This window comes from Salvelinus alpinus, chromosome 8 (genome assembly GCF_045679555.1).
Source record: "Salvelinus alpinus chromosome 8, SLU_Salpinus.1, whole genome shotgun sequence".
In the NCBI taxonomy this organism is placed as follows: Eukaryota; Metazoa; Chordata; class Actinopteri; order Salmoniformes; family Salmonidae; genus Salvelinus; species Salvelinus alpinus.
The window spans coordinates 65,215,948-65,233,879 of NC_092093.1; the positions used below are offsets into that span (position 1 = coordinate 65,215,948).

The 17,932-nt window shown below is 43.2% G+C and overlaps 2 protein-coding genes across 4 annotated transcripts in view; one reads left to right on the forward strand and one right to left on the reverse strand.

Moving 5' to 3' along the window:
• Positions 1–6,947: 6,947 nt before the first annotated feature.
• armc3 (armadillo repeat containing 3) lies at positions 6,948–9,204 on the reverse strand. The gene is given in 10 exon segments (XM_071412316.1): positions 6,948–7,142; positions 7,333–7,433; positions 7,436–7,483; positions 7,486–7,525; positions 7,632–7,750; positions 7,753–7,794; positions 7,956–8,054; positions 8,213–8,338; positions 8,878–8,992; positions 9,157–9,204. Coding segments are annotated over 10 exon segments (933 nt in total).
• A 2,287-nt stretch (positions 9,205–11,491) lies between these two features.
• pip4k2aa (phosphatidylinositol-5-phosphate 4-kinase, type II, alpha a) overlaps positions 11,492–17,932 on the forward strand; it is a 32,837-nt gene continuing 26,396 nt past the window's right edge. For 2 of the 3 annotated variants that reach the window (XM_071414697.1, XM_071414698.1), the window contains exon 1: positions 11,492–12,464. In XM_071414697.1, coding sequence (XP_071270798.1) covers positions 12,324–12,464 — 141 coding nt within the window. In that variant the 5' untranslated portion in view covers positions 11,492–12,323. The remainder of the gene's footprint in view (positions 12,465–17,932) is intronic. The other variant, XM_071414700.1, reaches the window with a different exon arrangement.

The following is a 17,932-nucleotide window of genomic DNA, read 5'->3' on the forward strand; positions in this document are numbered from 1 at the left end:
TAAAGTTTATGAATAGTTATTTGGTCAGAATAGGTGAGTGTCATAAATATACCCGGACATTCTGGGAAAAAGATGCTACGTTAGCACAATGTATAACCACGGATTTCAGCTCTAAATATGCACATTTTCGAACAAACCATATATGTATTGTGTAATATGATGTTATAGGACTGTCATCTGATGAAGTTTATGAAGGTTAGTGAAATAATTAATATCTTTTGCTGGTTTTGTCGCTATCGCTACCGTTTGCCTTGAATCAATGCTGTTGTGTGGTTGGCTATTGTAGTAAGCTAATATAACGCTATATTGTGTTTTCGCTGTAAAACACTTAAAAATCGGAAATATTGGCTGGATTCACAAGATGTTTGTCTTTCATTTGCTGTACACCATGTATTTTTTCAGAAATGTTTTATGATGAGTATTTAGGTATTTCACGTTGGTGTCTGTAATTACTCTAGCTGCTTCGGTGCTATTTGTGACGGTAGCTGTGATGGTAGCTGCAATGTAAAACTGATTTATACCTCAAATATGCACATTTTTCGAACAAAACATAGATTTATTGTATAACATGTTATAAGACTGTCATCTGATGAAGTTGTTTCTTGGTTAGTTTGGTTGGTTCTTGGTTAGTTTGGTTGGTTTTGTGCAAGCTACCTGTGCTGTGAAAAATGTCTGTGCTTTTTTGTATTTGGTGGTGAGCTAACATAAATATACGTGGTGTTTTCGCTGTAAAACATTTTAAAAATCGGACATGTTGGCTGGATTCACAAGATGTTTATCTTTCATTTGCTGTATTGGACTTGTTAATGTGTGAAAGTTAAATATTTAAAAAATATATATTTTGAATTTCGCGCCCTGCACTTGAGCTGGCTGTTGTCATAAGTGTACCGACATCGGGCTTGCAGCCATAAGAAGTTTTAAGACTACATGAAGTTAGAAGCTAATTAATATTTTTTTAAACACTTTTGAACTCAGTTGGGGATGAAATAACAGATAAGCAGACAGCCCCAGCCTGCATAGAGGGACTGACTGGTTGATCTGGAACAGTCGCAGTCCCAACCTTACACTATGGAACCATGCCAAAGGTGAATACACAACATACACAATAATCACAGTGTCTGTCTTGGGAACAGATATTTCAACAGCGTCTGTGGTTTGTTGACAAGACATTACCCAACTTTACTAAGGTCAATCGAGTCCATGTGAAGTTGAATAATAAATGAATGACAACAGTGTCTTCTGGGTAAAACAACTTAGCACAAAGATAGAATGGGATAGCTGCACAGTCTAGTTTAGACAGTTGATAACAGCTTAGTTCAGACTGGTAAGGTATAGTCTGATATTGTATAACCTGGGGTCGTGTGGTGCGTTGGTCCTGAGCAGCCTCCCAGGGTAGTGTATGAGGTCTATGGTCTATAACAAGGACGGCAACTTTGGTGGGGGTGGGGGACACAAAAAAACGGAAGTCAGCATGAGGGGCCGGAGTGGCTCGTGGTAAATAGCTAATTAAATGCTAAATAGCTAATTAAATGGTTACCCTGTCCATCTGCACTGACCCTATGAACACTCACAAGACTATACAGTATATAACACACGCTCACTCACAACACACACACGCATACCAACACATCGAGGGGCCTCCCGAGTGGCGCAGTGGTCTTATGCACTGCAGCGCAGTGCTAGCTGTGCCACTAGAGATTCTGGGTTCGAGTCCAGGCTTTGTTGCAGCCGGCCGCGTTCCAGGAGATCCATGGGACAGTGCACAATTGGCCCAGCATCGTCCAGGTTAGGGGAGGGCTTGGCCGGCAGGGATGTCCTTGTCCAATCGCTCACTAGCGACTCCTGTGGCGTGCCGGGCGCAGTGCACACTGACATGGTGGCCAGGTGTACGGTGTTTCCTCCGACACATTAGTGCGGCTGGCTAAAGGGTTAAGTGGGAATTGTGTCAAGAAGCAGTATGGCTTGTTTGGGTTTTGTTTCGGAGGAGGCCCCTCTATACCTTCGATATAGCTTCATTCTTGTGTATTTTATTCCCTGTGTTACTATTTTTTATTTATATTACTTTGTAAACTCTAAGCAAACGATAAAGTCTACACCTGGCATATTCGGCACATGTGACAAATAAAATTTGATTTGATTTGGTTGTCTTTCTGAGGCTCCATAGCTCCTGTCCCTGACTGGGCCTCTCTCTCAGCCAGAGCAGGCCTGTTTAACATGCAGCAGCATCAGTCTTACATCCACCCCTCTCCCCTCTCCCCCAATACACTAACAAATAACAGAAGCACAGCGCCTACTGACCACTCTCTCACTACAGACAACCAGAACTCTACACACACCACATGAAAACAATAAGGTCTAGGTTACAGTAAAGCTAGAAATATTTGAATATTAAATATGAGACAAATGAATATGGAGCCACACAACCTTTGGGTGAGAGGGTACTGATTAGGGTTTAATATTTTACCGGTATTTTACAAATGTTTCATCCAGAGAATAAATCATTTTCCTCCTGGGTAACCTGGTATTTCCTGCCAAAACAGGAAGTGTCATTCAAAAGCATTATAATTTTTTTATTAAAGCTTTGATCAGCATGATGAGCCATATATTAAATACATTTTAAGCAGCTTCATTAAATAGTACCCGCAAAACATCAGTCTCAACGTCAACAGTGAAAAGTCGACTCCGGGAAGCTGGCCTTCTAGGCAGAGTTACAAAGAAAAAGCCATATCTCAGACTGGCCAATAAAATAAAATATTAAGATGGGCAAAAGAACAGACACTGGACAGAGGAACTCTGCCTAGAAGGCCAGCATCCCGGAGTCGCCTCTTCACTGTTGACGTTGAGACTGGTGTTTTGCGGCTACTATTTAATGAAGCTGCCAGTTTAGGACTTGTGAGACATTTCTAAGTGACCCCAAACTTTTTGGGGGGGCTTACCTGTTTTGCATGTTATTTTGGAATTAATATGTTACATATCAGTTTATAAACAATGTAAAAATATATATATATCATTGAGTTAATAAAGCCGCATACAAACATGGTCTCTGTTTTATTTTTTTGAGTAAGGCAGCTCCAAAATGCAAGTGTTTCAGCCTAGCTCAGTGCTTTCTGTGGTGGTGGGGTAAGCCAGCAGATAATACGGAGCGTTGCGCCGTGATTGGCTCAGTATTCTACCACTCATAGGGACACTACGTCACCGCCAAGTATAAGGGTAGAGCTAGAAAATTCTAGCCCCTTGGGTGCTGCCATAGAGTTACATTAGAAGTGCCCATCCAAGAAGGTTCAAAACGTATTTTCCCAGTCGTAGCTCGTTTTCCCAGAGTTCCCAGTTGTCTTGAACTCACTAAAGTCAGATCTACAGTAGCTTTGATTGGACTGATCATGTCAACATCATACTTTCAAAATCTTAGCTAGCAGTCATCATCATGAATCAAGTCGACAATCTACTGGCAAATCCTTTTTCATCCTTGGCATATGAAGATAAATAATTAATAGAAATTATAAATAAAACGTATCGGTTGGAAATCGCAAATTCAACAATGAGGTATGGAAGAAATCAGCGACAGTGGCTAACTGCAAGCATTGCAAAGCAATCACTAGCAACGTCATGACACTGCTATTCAGTGGAGTGGCTGTGTGGTCCCGAATCTGGGATTAAGGGGCTCTTTTCCAAGGTTAAAATTATAAACATTCAACATTGGCCATGCTGTCAATGAAGCATGATTTGTGCCGCACACAAAACTCGGAACTGGGAAAACTTAACTTCAGTGAGTTCAAGACAACTGGGAAGTCGGGAATAAACGAGCTCCGACTGGGAAAATACGTTTTTAACGGGCATCCAACTCGGAATTGTAAATCCGACCTCTTTCTAGAGCTACAACCTGAAGATCAATGACGTCATCATGATTCAACCTTGTTTTTTCCCAGTTGTTTTGAAAGCACCATAAATCCAGAGAATGCCACTTTGATGACAAAATTTGCACACAGCACAACAAGGTGAGTCCAAAAATGTATTGTATGCTACTGCATAAATTATGTAATATGCCAGGGAGATATGTATACTGTAGCTAAGAAAGTAATACTAAGTGTAAGTTGTGTAGTAAACTGTTAGTAGCCCATTTGCCTCAAGTCTAATAATTTGGTCTATTTACCCCTCTTAATTTTGCCTACTGTTCTGACTTGGTGGTGCACATGTAGCTTATAACCTGTTTTAGAGAAATGTAATCATTGAATATTGTAAGAGCTTTCATTGTCTGCATACAGTATATGCTAGATTTATTTGTACTACGGTTCTGACTTGGTGTACAAGGAGAACACTGTAAGAACGGCCCATGTTCTGAATTCTGTCGCTGTACATTTCAAAAGTGCTAAACAAATAGTTATATTGACTACGTCCGTCATAGCTCGCTCATTAATGTCTTAATTGAAATTACGGATTGCCTCTTATCCGCTTGTCGTCCTATGAACATAGTTTGTACAAATCTCAATTGTCATTAGAAACCACATTTGTTTAAGCAAGTCAGCCATATCAGCTATGTTTTTTTTAAAGGCAGTAAATGAGGCTGAATGAACTGTTTCACTGCCAGACAAGGCTCCACTGATAGCCAGGTGTAGCAGTGGTAAGGTGTTGGGACTGCTTTATGTAGGCCCTAACAGTTTGTGGGCACCGTTTGTCAAGGTTATACTGCAATTAATGTAGTATTTAGTGTGGTGTTGTGTAGTGGCTTTGCTGGCATGCATCCCACTTTTTTGTTTTTGTTTTGTCCGACCAAGATTTACATGCTAAAATCACCACTGAACAGGATTATATATTTTGGATGCAATTTGAAAGGAGTTGATGGAGAAAGAGAGAAAGACTGCAAGGGGGCTTGCGCGTGCACTGATTTAAAGCGACGATATTCGAGTGATAGGCTGTTAGGCTGTTTTAAAACTCTGCAGCTGCAATTTAAAAAACTATTATCTTTACAGGAGAGCGACAGGAGAGGAGAAGGGCACAGTGGAAGAAAGATCAGATGGCTTTCAGAGTCAGGGCTCATAGACCAGACACACTGAGAGGAGTGCAAACAATGCTAAGGCAAATGAGAGGAGGTCCAGAGTTTGAAGAGTTTTGGAACACAGCCCTGGGCAGTGAGAGATCCAGAAAAAATAAAAGAGGGACTCTAGAAGCTACGCAGATATATCAGCCCTAAACTAAGGACTCAAACACCCGGTTAAGTCAAATACTGTACATGTCATTGGGTTGGTGTGAGCGATGATATACTCACACATCGGAGGGTTTGGCGTTAATAGCAATGACAGGCCATCGCTGGTTGACAGACAGACAGACAGACAGACAGACAGACAGACAGACAGACAGACAGACAGACAGACAGACAGACAGGCAGGCAGGCAGGCAGGCAGACAGACAGACAGACAGACAGACAGACAGACAGACAGACAGACAGACAGACAGACAGACAGACAGACAGACAGACAGACAGACAGACAGACAGACAGACAGACAGACAGACAGACAGACAGACAGAGATATATAGAGCTTCAGAGAGAGAGATAGAGTCAGAGAGAGAGATATAGAGCTTCAGAGAGAGAGATAGAGTCAGAGAGAGCGAGAGAATGGAGGAGGTAGTGCTGAGATGTTACACACACACACAGTCCTCCCTTACTGTCCGGGGTCGTAGAAGCCGTCCATAGTGATGTCCTTGGAGGCCACACAAACAAAATAAACATTTGTGTCCTACACAACACAATACACACAGATAAACACACAACTTCAGAGCAAACACTAAATGCAACTACTACAGAGCTAAAAGAAAACAACTATTACAGAGCTATACTGCTATCTGCTGGTCCCTTAGTAAATCTCTCCTGTGGATCACCACTAAAACCCTCCTACCTCTCTGGTGATTATAATCACAAAAGCATTTCATTATGCAATCTGTCTTGAAATGTCAGAAGGGTTGGGTTAAATGCAGAAGACACATTTCAGTTGCAATCATTCCGTTGTACAACTGACTAGGTATCCATCTGTGGTATTGTATGGAAGCCAAAGCCATTTAATCATGGAAAACACTTAACCCACACACGCACAGACACACACTCTCTTGTATAACTAACCTTGTGGGGACACACAATTCAGTCCCATTCAAAATCCTATTTTCCCTAACCCCTAAGCCTTACCCTGACCCTAACCCCAAAACCTAACCTTTAACCTAATGCTAAAACCAACCCTAGATCCTAACCCTAATTCTAACCCTAACCTTAACCCTAAACCCCCTAGAAAAAGCATTTGACCTTGTGGGGACTAACAAAATGCCCCCAGTTGGTTCACTTTGTGTTAGTTTACTATTCTTGTGGGTACTTCTGGTCCCCACAAGAATAGTTAAACCTGTCCACACTCACCCCAGCTTGCATATTTCCATGGCATTGTTGGTGCACACGCTGATAGCCCAGCCCGGCGTATCTCCTGTGATTGGACCGTAGCAGTTTGACCAATGGGACAAGGCCTTCCGCATTCCTCAGCTAATCAGGAAGAGATGGAATGAGAGGAGGGAGTTTGTACTTTTGGGAATATTCCATTGGTTCCATCATACCGGGAAAACTCAAGAATTTGATGTATTTGACCCAGATTTGAAACCCGCACTACGGACAAAGACACACTCATGTCTGCTTGTTCCTCAGCATCGCAGGGGAGCGGCGAGGGCCTGCATGGCTCTGACAAGGGTGTGTGTGTCCACAGACTGCAGCAGCTCCAGGAGGGTGGCCATGACCCCGTGGGACAGGATGCTGCCACGCAGGAATTCCTGTTCGGCCATGTTGGTGAGAATGACCGCAGCGTGAGCCACCGCACTGGGAATTATGTGATGAAGCTGCTGAACTAAGCCAATGACACTCATTTAATGAAATGAAATGAAGATTTTGAAATAAAATAATACACACACACACACTTACTTAGCCCTTGCAGCTCTGAGCCACCCTGGAGATGGCCTTGACAACATGTGTCTGAATGTCCAGCAGGTTGGCAGTGGTGATGAACTGCAGTAACCTCTGGAGACCTCCAGTCTCATGGATCAGCTGGAGACGGTCTCTGTCCTCCAAACAGATAGAGACCACCTGGAGAGCTGCTACATGCAGATCACTGAACAACTACAAGACACAAACACAAGGAATGAGTCAAATTCTTTAAAATACTTGAGCTTTGCTTGATTTTGTTTACCCGGTAGAATGAATTCAATAGAAAGATCAAACTACAAGTTCGATCAAGAGCACCTTAAATACTTCACAAGTACAGTACTTTCAAGTATGTGATAAATATAAATATATGACCCACACAGGCCTTGTTGCAGAGGAACTCCAGCAGCCTGTCAAAGCCCTGCTTCTCCCTGAAGGTGACCTGTGTGTTGTTATCTGTGGTTACGCTTGCCATGGTCCTCAGGCAAGCTGCTGAATGACCGGGAAATCAGATCTCAACAGCTACAGGAGAGGAGAACGCCATTTATCTCATGCACAGACATACGGCTGGGGAGGTCCTACACACATGTAAAATGGGGCTTTAGCTCAGCAGGCTAATATAGTCTCGTGACGAGCAGGAGACTTGAGTTCAAGCCCCATCGGTCACACACACAAAACACACACCAGCACCAGGTTGTAGATAGACTCAGAGTTCTTCTTGACTTCAGGGTCAGGGCTGGATAGCAGCTGTATGAGCGGCTGTAGTCCTTCCTGGTCCGAGATCTGGACCTTACAGTTGAAGCCACCAACAGGGAGGCCAGGCACAACTCACGGACCACCACATCCTCTGGCACAGGAACACACACATATAAACACACACACACACAGAGAGAAAGATACAATGAAATGTGAAATGTCACAATGATTTAATGACTGGTGGAAACATATGATTGATACTCAAGAAGATATGAGAGCCACGCCGCCACCAAACGCTCAGCCAGAGCATACTTTCAGGTGACAGCTTTCCGATGACAGAAGGAATGACATCCAGTTTCTTCAGTATTGTTTTTTACATCACATTTCAAACAGAGCAGAATCCGAAATGACCTAATGTTTCTGGCAACAATCTTGTCTTCAGCCACAATTCACCACTGTGTACAGTGCGACCGACCCTAAATAACTGATTTCGTTACTGCATTGTGTTACTAATCCTATATCAGTAGTTGTTACTATCCTACAGCAGTAGCTAGAGAAGGGTTCCTTACTGTTGAAAGCCATGACCCCCAGGGCCATGAAGGAGTTGCGGTGGACCAGCTTGTCTTCGTGGGATATGAGGTGAGACAGAGGCTCCACTGTCCCCAGCCCCAGCAGAGAGCTCCTGTTTTCATCACCTACCACCATGTGGAGACAGAGAGATAGATGGTGGAGAGGGAGAGATTGAGAAAGAGCGAGAGTGAGAGGGAGATAGGTAGGTAGGTAGGTAGGTAGGTAGGTAGGTAGGTAGGTAGGTAGGTAGGTAGGTAGGTAGGTAGGTAGGTAGGTAGGTAGGTAGGTAGGTAGGTAGGTAGGTAGGTAGGTAGGTAGGTAGGTAGGTAGGTAGGTAGGTAGGTAGGTAGGTAGGTAGGTAGGTAGGTAGGTAGGTAGGTAGGTAGGTAGGTAGGTAGGTCGGTCGGTCGGTCGGTCGGTCGGTCGGTCGGTCGGTCGGTCGGTCGGTCGGTCGGTCGGTCGGTCGGTCGGTCGATCGATAGGGGCTTTATGCTGAATAGGTAAGCTGCTCCCAAGCTTTGGTCCAGGCTCAAATTAATATATCTCTTTCCTTGCACAGCTTTCCACAGTCCAGTTTTTTCAGATAATGTGATTATTTCAATGAAGAAAGGATACCATATTGCTATGATGTTAGTTCTCTCAGCAACATCAAGGGTAAAAACACCTTTCCCTGCAAATTTGTGGATGGCTTAGCAAGCTTTAGCCAAAACCTCTTCAGGGGAATTGAGCATGACAACCACAGGGGCTGCCTTCTTACTCTTGATCGGCAAGGTGTCAAACTAGACAGGGGAAGAATAGAGAGACTATTCCATTTGCTTTGGCAATGTGAACATCTGTTTCCCATGCCAATAAAGCCCTTTGAATGAATTGATAGAGGCAGAGATGAAGTTGTTTGACTGCTCATTAAATTGACCCCCACCACCACATATCTTGATCTTCTTACCAGATCCTTAGATGGAGGCTCACTCTCTTTCTACATTTTCTTCCCCATCCTGAAACTACAAACAACACATTTTTCAGAAAACGTATTTACCCATTTATAACATGCTGTCAATGTGGGTGTCAACTTTGGCATGCACTGGCTGAACTTGGCTTGTTAACTAACGTGTTAACTAGGCAGCTAGCTAAGGTTGTAAGAGAGCTTTCTAACACAATTACCCTGGACATCCAAATGAGGTTGCTTTTAGGAAATTTATGATGACCTAACTGATTACCATTTGAATAATTAACTGTTTCTTACTTGTGGTTCAAGTCCGCGGACGATCAGTACCTAGCTATCTTGCATACAGGTTTTCAGCTAGTCTGTTAGCTAGCTAGCAAATAATGTTTTGGAAAGCAAGTTTGACATTTCGTTCCAAGGCGACGAATGCCACATAGTTTTAGTCATAGAGATCCTATCTAATTCTTAGTTCTATGTTTTTTTTGTGCGTGGTCCAAACTGGAAGCCAGAAGTTGGAAGATTTTCATGAAATGAAGGAAAGCCTTTGGTTTAGAATGTGCCACACTCTTTTATGTGAATAATAAAGATTTGTATTTTAATTCCTAATTATATGGATTGGAACACTAGCCAAAACATAAACAATAAAATGCATCCCATGACATTTTCACATGCAAGATGCACTTGAAGTGGTGCGCAGTGAATGACTGCCTCATGCAACAAAAACGATAGAGTAGGTAGGTCCTTTATTTGGTTGATGATGACCGTCATACAAAATCAAGATAGACTATATTTCATCAGTTAATTACTGCAAATCACATACTGTGGCTTTTTATCAACTGGTTGTTCTGGTCATTTGCCAACATCCTCAGCAAGATGTTAGCTTTGCATGCCTTGGCAACACAAAGAACAATTTACATTTCACACAGTAGATGATAATATTTGCCCTGTGGGCTTATTTTGCATGCACTGCTTGTACAGTTAACACTGCTAACACAAAATAACAATTTGCAAAGCTTACTGGCATTTTTAGTGGCTTGGAGACTAATTTTGCATTAAAATAACAACCTGAACATTTTATGAACTGTTTGGTTAGGGATTATTGGTTTACCTTTATATAGGGCAATATACATGTGTGTCATTGTGCTGTTGTGTATTTATTTTACTGTCTGCCTGTCTGAATGTCACCCACACCCACTATTCAATTCTATTCTATTCAGTAGTAATGGTGTGGCTGTGCCTTTAAGAGTTGGCCTGCCTGTCTCTCACAGCAGCACAAGAGGCTCCTGGCATGAGGAGGGTGAGTCATAAACCAAATGAGCTCCACATCATCACCAGCAGACAGAGTGGGGCTTCCTCCACCACAACGACGCCCTGACACAGCACCGCGGCTGGAAACAGCACACTCTGCACTGCTCTGCACCAAAACACCCAAACGACCTCTAAAAGCATTACAGCACCTCTGGCCCTGCGGGACACTGTCACTACATTGTCAGCAGCATGCCTGCCCTGAGTGATACAGATTAATCTCAAATAAAGGTTCAAGATTAGGGGTTGGGGGTGTGCAGATATTTTATAGCTTTTCACTAATGTATTATTAAGGTTTGCAAAGGGACATGCATACAGTAGCCTACACAGACACACACACATGCACATGGCTGATAATATTACTTTAAAATAAAAAGGACCAGCCCTTTTTCTAAAATGTGTCACATTTTGTATGAATACAGTATTTTATTTGAGAGAAGGGAATCACACTAAAGAGAGGGCGAGAGAGAGACCATACTTGGGGAGGTTGGACTGCAGTGTGTTGGTGCGTTCAAGAACACTGGGAACTATGGAGAAAAAAAGGGTTCATGCCGCGTTCACGTCATGTAAGTTATTTGCGTGGAGCTTCCTGTTGGTTGATTCTGATACATCCCAAGTGGGAAACTCGGGTATCATTGTGCTTTCAAGACAACTGGGAACTTGGAAAAAAAGAGGACAAATCATGACTTCAGTGATATTCAGGTCAGAATGTCGGAGCTGTAGGAAGATGCCAGTTTTTCTGAAGTCGGAGGATTCCTAGTTCCGTGTTCTGAGTTGTCTTGAACTCAACATTAGCAGAGGGACAGACGGAGTAGAATGGGAACGTTCCAGGCCGCCTACATGACGCATATTATCATATCGTTAAATCATATTGCTGGGGTTTTTGCAATGATAAACATTACTTCCGTATTTTGAGATATCTGATACATATCTGTAATCTCTAAAATCTACATAAATGCAGAACTGGATTCAACAATGTTGTCAATTGCGCAAGGCGTCTGCCAATTTAGGCTACCTGGAACGCTACTATTGTCCAATCTGTCTGCACGAGGGAATGTCGCTCTGGCTGTCATCCTTCCCTCGAGCTGTCAGTTGACAGTACAACACCGAACCGAAAGTATCGTAGGAAGGAACACAGTTTTGATAAAACGTAGATTTTAGATTTCTCCTCTTTGGCACTGGAACGGTTGGGCCACTGTCACATTTCGAGGCTGACCAACAAACGCGTAGGAGGGAGAAAAACCAAAAGGACTGAATAGCTAGCTAGTTGCTAGTTAGCAAGCTAACGACCGTTAGCTTTGGCCAGTGCTGCCACTGCTCTGCTAAAGCGTTAGGTAGGAGTGTGCAGTACCAGTAGGCAGGCGAGCTGCGTTGGCATTTTAGTGTAGTTGGCTGGGGAAATTATTGCTAAGGCTGCATTAACATTTTTTATTTTATTTGATCATTGTGGTGTTAGCTTCCTAAATGTTTTGCCTGAATGCGTCCAGTCAGTTGCTTGGTTAGCCAGACAGCAATGCTAAGTGACGACGTCGACTCAGTGAGGCTGTCGTGTCGGGGGTGAGGAGTTTGAGGAAGGAAGAGGTGACTTACGATGTTGGGTTAATGAGCTAGTGGTGCGTTAGCTGACAGTGAAGGAAATAACGTTAATATTTTACAATACATTATCAACGACCGTCATTTCGTTAACCAGCTAACTAAAAGCTAATGCAAATTAGAGAGGCTAGGTAATACAGAAAATACTGTTGTTTTCAGCTTGCTCGCAAGCTAAATGCAGAGGGAGGGTGATCATTGAGTGGCTACTCTCCCAGCTCCATAAATAACTGTCACTGACTGAGTGATATCCAGCCTATTTCACATAACTAAAGATGGCTACAGCGAGCAGCATTGCCGCATCTATTGCGAGCAAGACGAAGACGAAGAAGAAACACTTCGTGGCTCAGAAAGTGAAGCTTTTCCGAGCCAGTGACCCTCTGCTCAGCGTCCTTATGTGGGGAGTCAACCATTCGGTAAGTCGGTCCATTGGGGTTGGTTGGTGGTGGGCAAATCGATGTTTCATGGCCCTGTAACGCTACTACTAAGTTAAACCTAAAGCTCAGCTAGCTAACAATAGTGTCATCTATGTGTCAGAATGTGGTTGACTTGCCATACTAGAGACTGGCAGGCGCAAATCAGGGATGACGGCTAGCAGTGGTTATCGTCCTGTTAATGCAAATCAGCATCTGGTCACATTAGGCTTGATTTTGAATTGAAGTTTAACGTTAGTTGGTTTTCAATAGAGCTTTGGCAGAAATGTAATACTAACTAGGTAGCTAAGTGGGCATTCTCATGGTGTTGGGCTAGATTGTCAGCCATATCATGTGTAATTTCTCCAACTCCACGTATTAAGACATACCACACTGCCTGGGGTAAATGTGAATTGCTGATAGACTAATATTATGATAACTGTTCTATTTTGCATTCTCAATGTGACACTAAGTAGCTTACCCTCTGTGTTTTAATGTGCTTTTACTGTGTGTGTGTGTGTGTGTGTGTGTGTGTGATAAGCTCTCCGAGCTCCCAGGGTCCAGTGTCATGAGAGAGCAGATATTTCCATGTCAGAGAGCTTATCATCACTCTCTGTCCCTTCCTCTATGTCATTCACTGTACACAGAAGGAAGTCTGTCAGAGCCATGTAGCTTAACATTGGCTCACTGTCCCCATGTTTCATTACATAAAATACTAATTAGGATTTTTACTATAATGTTATTGTTTTGGATACAACATTGAAGTTCTGAACCTCAAATGGAGTTTGCTGAATTCTTTAGCATACGTCTGTGGAAGAGTGGCTATGCAAAGAGTGAATGATCACCATATTCTCGGTATGTCAGCATTACAGTAGATTCTCTCTGCAATGCTACACTGGCTGTTTAAAAAATTGACATTTTTACTCACCGTATGCCATGTAAACATAAACTAAGGAGTTTTAAATAGTGAGTAGAGGTTAAAGGTTTAGTAGATGGACATGAAATTATTACTCCAGCCTAGCCAACAGAGTAAACCAGATATTACATTAAACAGAAAAGAAGCCCAATAATTAACCTTGGCTGTGTTACTGTAAAGGCGTACGCATGCTTCTCAGCCGGAACAGTTTGGTAGAGTTTGTGCATATATTATGACATTTTGTGACATTTTTGTTTGTTTTGGACTTCAGTGTTTTTTTTCGACTGTTCGTACTCAAATTGTTCAGGACGCAAGCCGAAGTTTGGCGCCGAAGTCTACGCCCCTTCGTCGGTGATTGGTCAACAGTAGGGATTCTTCAATAAAGTCTTTGTTGCCATTCAACGAGAAACGATTCATCATCATGCACGTTTTTTAATTGAAAGATACTGCACCAAACATCTTAGTTAGATGTAAAATTGGGCAACTAAGATCTCTTCAGCAAAAATGTCAAAATGAATGACTGATTTATTGAGTTATATAATATTAATTCTGACTATTTTGAGGAAGTTTATACTGGCTACAGTGTCGCAATATGGACAAACAGTACTATTGCCACTTTTTTCTCGTTTTTCAAACGGTAATTTTCTTTCATAAAAAAATGCTTTTGTTATTTCAAAAAAAAGTTTTGCCTCGTTTTCTCCCTAATTTTGTGATATCCAATTGGTAGTTAGTCTTGTCCCATCGCTGCAACTCCCATACGGACTTGGGAGAGCCGAAGGTCGAGAGCCATTCGTCCTCCAAAACACGACCTTGCCAAGCCGCACTGCTTCTTGACACACTGCTCGCTTAACCCGGAAGGCAGGCGCACTAATGTGTCAGAGGAAACACTGACAGCTGACGACCGACGTTAGCGTGCATGCACCCGGCCGCCACAAGGAATCGCTAGAGCGCGATGGGATAAGGACATCCCAGTTGCAACACAGCCCGGGATCTAACCTGGATCTGTAGTGAAGACTCTAGCACTACGATGCAGTGCCTAACACCGCTGCGCCATTCGGGAGGCCCCAAACAAAGGCCTTTTTAAGGGAAAATGCAAGCACACTCCTTCAGTTCAGCTAGCTGAGTTCGGCTAGGCGCCAGCCAAACGGAAGCATGCTGACGCCTTATCAGTGAAGTGTTGGCCAGACACAGTGGTGGTCTCGCTATCTCTCTAGTGGTCTATGTGGTGGTCCTCTACTGTTCCAGACAGATGTTGAGCCCCCCCACCCCCCTCAGTTGTTCTCCCTCATTCACGCTGCATCAGAGGCTGGTCAGCCCAGCTCAAACTTCTATAATAAAACAGTCTCTTTTGGTGCAGGGTTACTAATGTGAATGAGAAGAGGGGACACACACATACTCTCTCTCATGGAAAAGAGCCTCGATTGTGCTATGCTCTCCACTGCACAGGGCCTAAGGGCAATTACATGGTAATGGAATTATGCTGAGACTCAGATTTTTCCCTTTAAAATGTATACCAAACAAAAGGTTGCTAGATCGAATCCCTGAGCTGACAAGGTAAAAATCGCATTTTACCCCTGAACAAGGCAGTTAACCCACTAGGCCGTCATTGTAAATAAGAATTTGTTCTTAACTGACTTGCCTAGTTAAATAAAATAAAAAGAATATTACAAAAATACATTTGGGAACAGAATAAAACTGAAGGAGATTTTACTGTAAGTCTGTTACCAAACTTTGCATCTGTATAGTTTTTCCAGTAAATGTTTTTATTTTATTTACTGTGTAAATTGTTCAAAGTAGTCTGTGCATAGAGTTGTATGGTACGTGAAATATTTTTTGTGAAAAATCTGCGTTTCAGCATAATTCTGTTACCATGGAATTGCCCCTAACTAATGTCGGTGTTAAGCCAGGGAGGGGAACCAAGGGAGGTTACACAATAAATGTGTCACGACCACAACAGCCTAGCCTAGATGGTATTCTATCCCAGTGGTAGTTTACTGCATCAGGCTTGTGTGACGTTATGACCACACCTGTGACAGGAATACTTCTATTAGCTCCCAGAGAGTTAATGCCCTAGGCTTTAGCTCAGTGGGCTAATGTGGTCCACTTTAGTCACACAGACAGTATCTGTGTTTGATTCCCGGCCAGTGTGGCGTAGCCTGCATGTTCAAACTTCTCTTTTTGCATTGCCTGACAGGGTGACGGATAACCATGTTTTATGCTGAAGCTGCTTGCTTTACAGTTTAACTCCTCATGGTCGCAATGACTTTCTCTTTCTTACAGACTTGCAACAAGCTCTAAATTGGTCAGTTAGTGAGGGCGATAGTTAGAAATAGAAAGCCTGCTGATTGTGTTTGAGCTGATGTCTATGCCCCAGGTTTGAGTAGGGTTCAGATGTAATGTCTGCTAGCGACGGAACACTGGAATGGAATGGGGAGAGGGGGAGGCCTGACAATGTGGTCCATCAGTAGAACTGTGCAGAGGCAAAACACACACACTAAGGCAGGCAACTAAACAGAACCCTTATCTCCTCAGGGACACATGAATCAAACCCATCCACTCACTAGCACTTCCTGGAAACTCACCAGCTCACTGCATTCCTGCAGCTCTAGTATCATGGGAAACCAGTGACAGGACTAGACAATTCAACTGTTAGTCACTAGACGGCCATGGTAGAGAGGACAGAGAGAAGTCACTAGATTACCTGGCTAGAGAGCCTTTCTTGATTTGCGGCAGCACCTCTACTGTAGTTGTTTGAGCACAAATTGCATTTGTGATTTTTAAAGCGCTAGCCTTCGCTGTGCCTCGGTCCTTCCAGCTGTGTGATTGGTGGTAGTGCATGAGTGACAGCAGCTAGACATCTCTGTCTATAATCCTTAATCTCCTCGTGTGGCGAGAGAACTAACTCAGTCTGACAGCCAAAGCCTCACAGACATCCCTACTGTCTTAAGGCCTTGAGGATATAGGACTTAGCTTAGAGAGAGACACTGACTGTTGACACGCAGCTCAGCCGTACAACAGGGACCTGTAGTGCTCCATCCATGGACAGGAGCTCTCTAGAATGTCTGTACAAATCTCTGGCGAATCATCATACATACAGCGGTTGGATATAATGGGCACATTGTAGACATGTACTATTTCAGTGATAATTTGATGTGTAGTAGCATTATACATTATAAATCAGTGAAAGACTCTAGAGGAATGTAGTCAGTCAGTCAGTAACCAAGCAGATGAAGTGAGAGAATGGATGTGGAGTGCTGTAACGCTTGGAACGTTAAAAATCAAATAACATACACATATTTAGCAGATGTTATTGCGGGTGTAGCGAAACATGATCAAAGTATTCCCCCCTCTCTCTGAGCCAGTGACTGTCTGGGTCTGTGTGTTGCGTAAGAGGCTGTTTCTATTAATAGCCACAGGAGTGACCTGCAACGAATATGTGGTGAATATGGGTGAAGAACAGAATAGATGGGATCTCACAAAGTACCTGGAGTCCCTTGGGGACCAGACAAGCACATCCACTGTGTGTGTGTGTGTGTGTGTGCATGCGGTCTCTCAGACACGCTTTCGCAGCATATGACTGTAGCTTGCCATACAACAGAAGTAAATTTTATGCGTCATGTCTGAGGAGACGATGATATTGCATGACATTGATGTAAACTGAATATAGCTTAAACTGGTGATCAGCAGTTGTAACAATAACAACGCGTTCTCCCATGTTTTGGTAAGAAGCTGAGGGATGGGGCTGGAGAAATGTAACCTTTTGAACTAAGCTTATGAGGCATTTATAAGTCTTCATACATATAATTCATTTAAGTCTAAAAATGGACGTAGCAACTGCTGATTGCCACATTAAGCCACCAACAGTAGATATTGAAATATGCCCTCGTTGCCTTGCATGGCTATCAATATGTGTACAGTAGGCCCCACGAGAAGAGAAGCGAATAGAGTGCATGTGTACGTTCCCTATCATAGCTCGGCCCTAGTGGTGTGTGCTCATTAGCCCTCTGCTGTGAAGGGGAAACGAGGGAGTAATGAGAGAGATGGAGAGAATGAGGTGAGAGGAGCCTGCTAAATTAGCAATGTTTTAATAAGAACAGCTACTGCAGGGCTGCTGACCCTGAAACCGAAAGGGTTCCTTCCTTATAGCCTCATGGGATTAGCCTAGCTAGCAGTTAGCTTAGTTTAGCTGGCAGGACCCTCATACACCCCTAGCCAATAGAGACCTTTCTCCTCACTCACATCATATCAGCCAGGAACTAATAAAACAGATGTACTCTATTGTAATATGATTTATACCTCTACTGAGTAATCTAGTTAATCATGGAGTGATAAGAGCAGGGCAGGTTCCTTGTATTCAAGTTGTTCACATTGTGATGGGGCTCCCGAGTGGCGCAGCGGTCTAAGGCACTGCATCTCAGTGCTAGAGGCGTCACTACAGAGCCTGGTTTGATTCCAGGCTGTATCACAACCGGCCGTGAATGGGAGTCCCATAGGGCGCCGCACGTCCGGGTTAGGGTTTGGCCGGAGTAGGGCGTCATTGTAAATAAGAATTTGT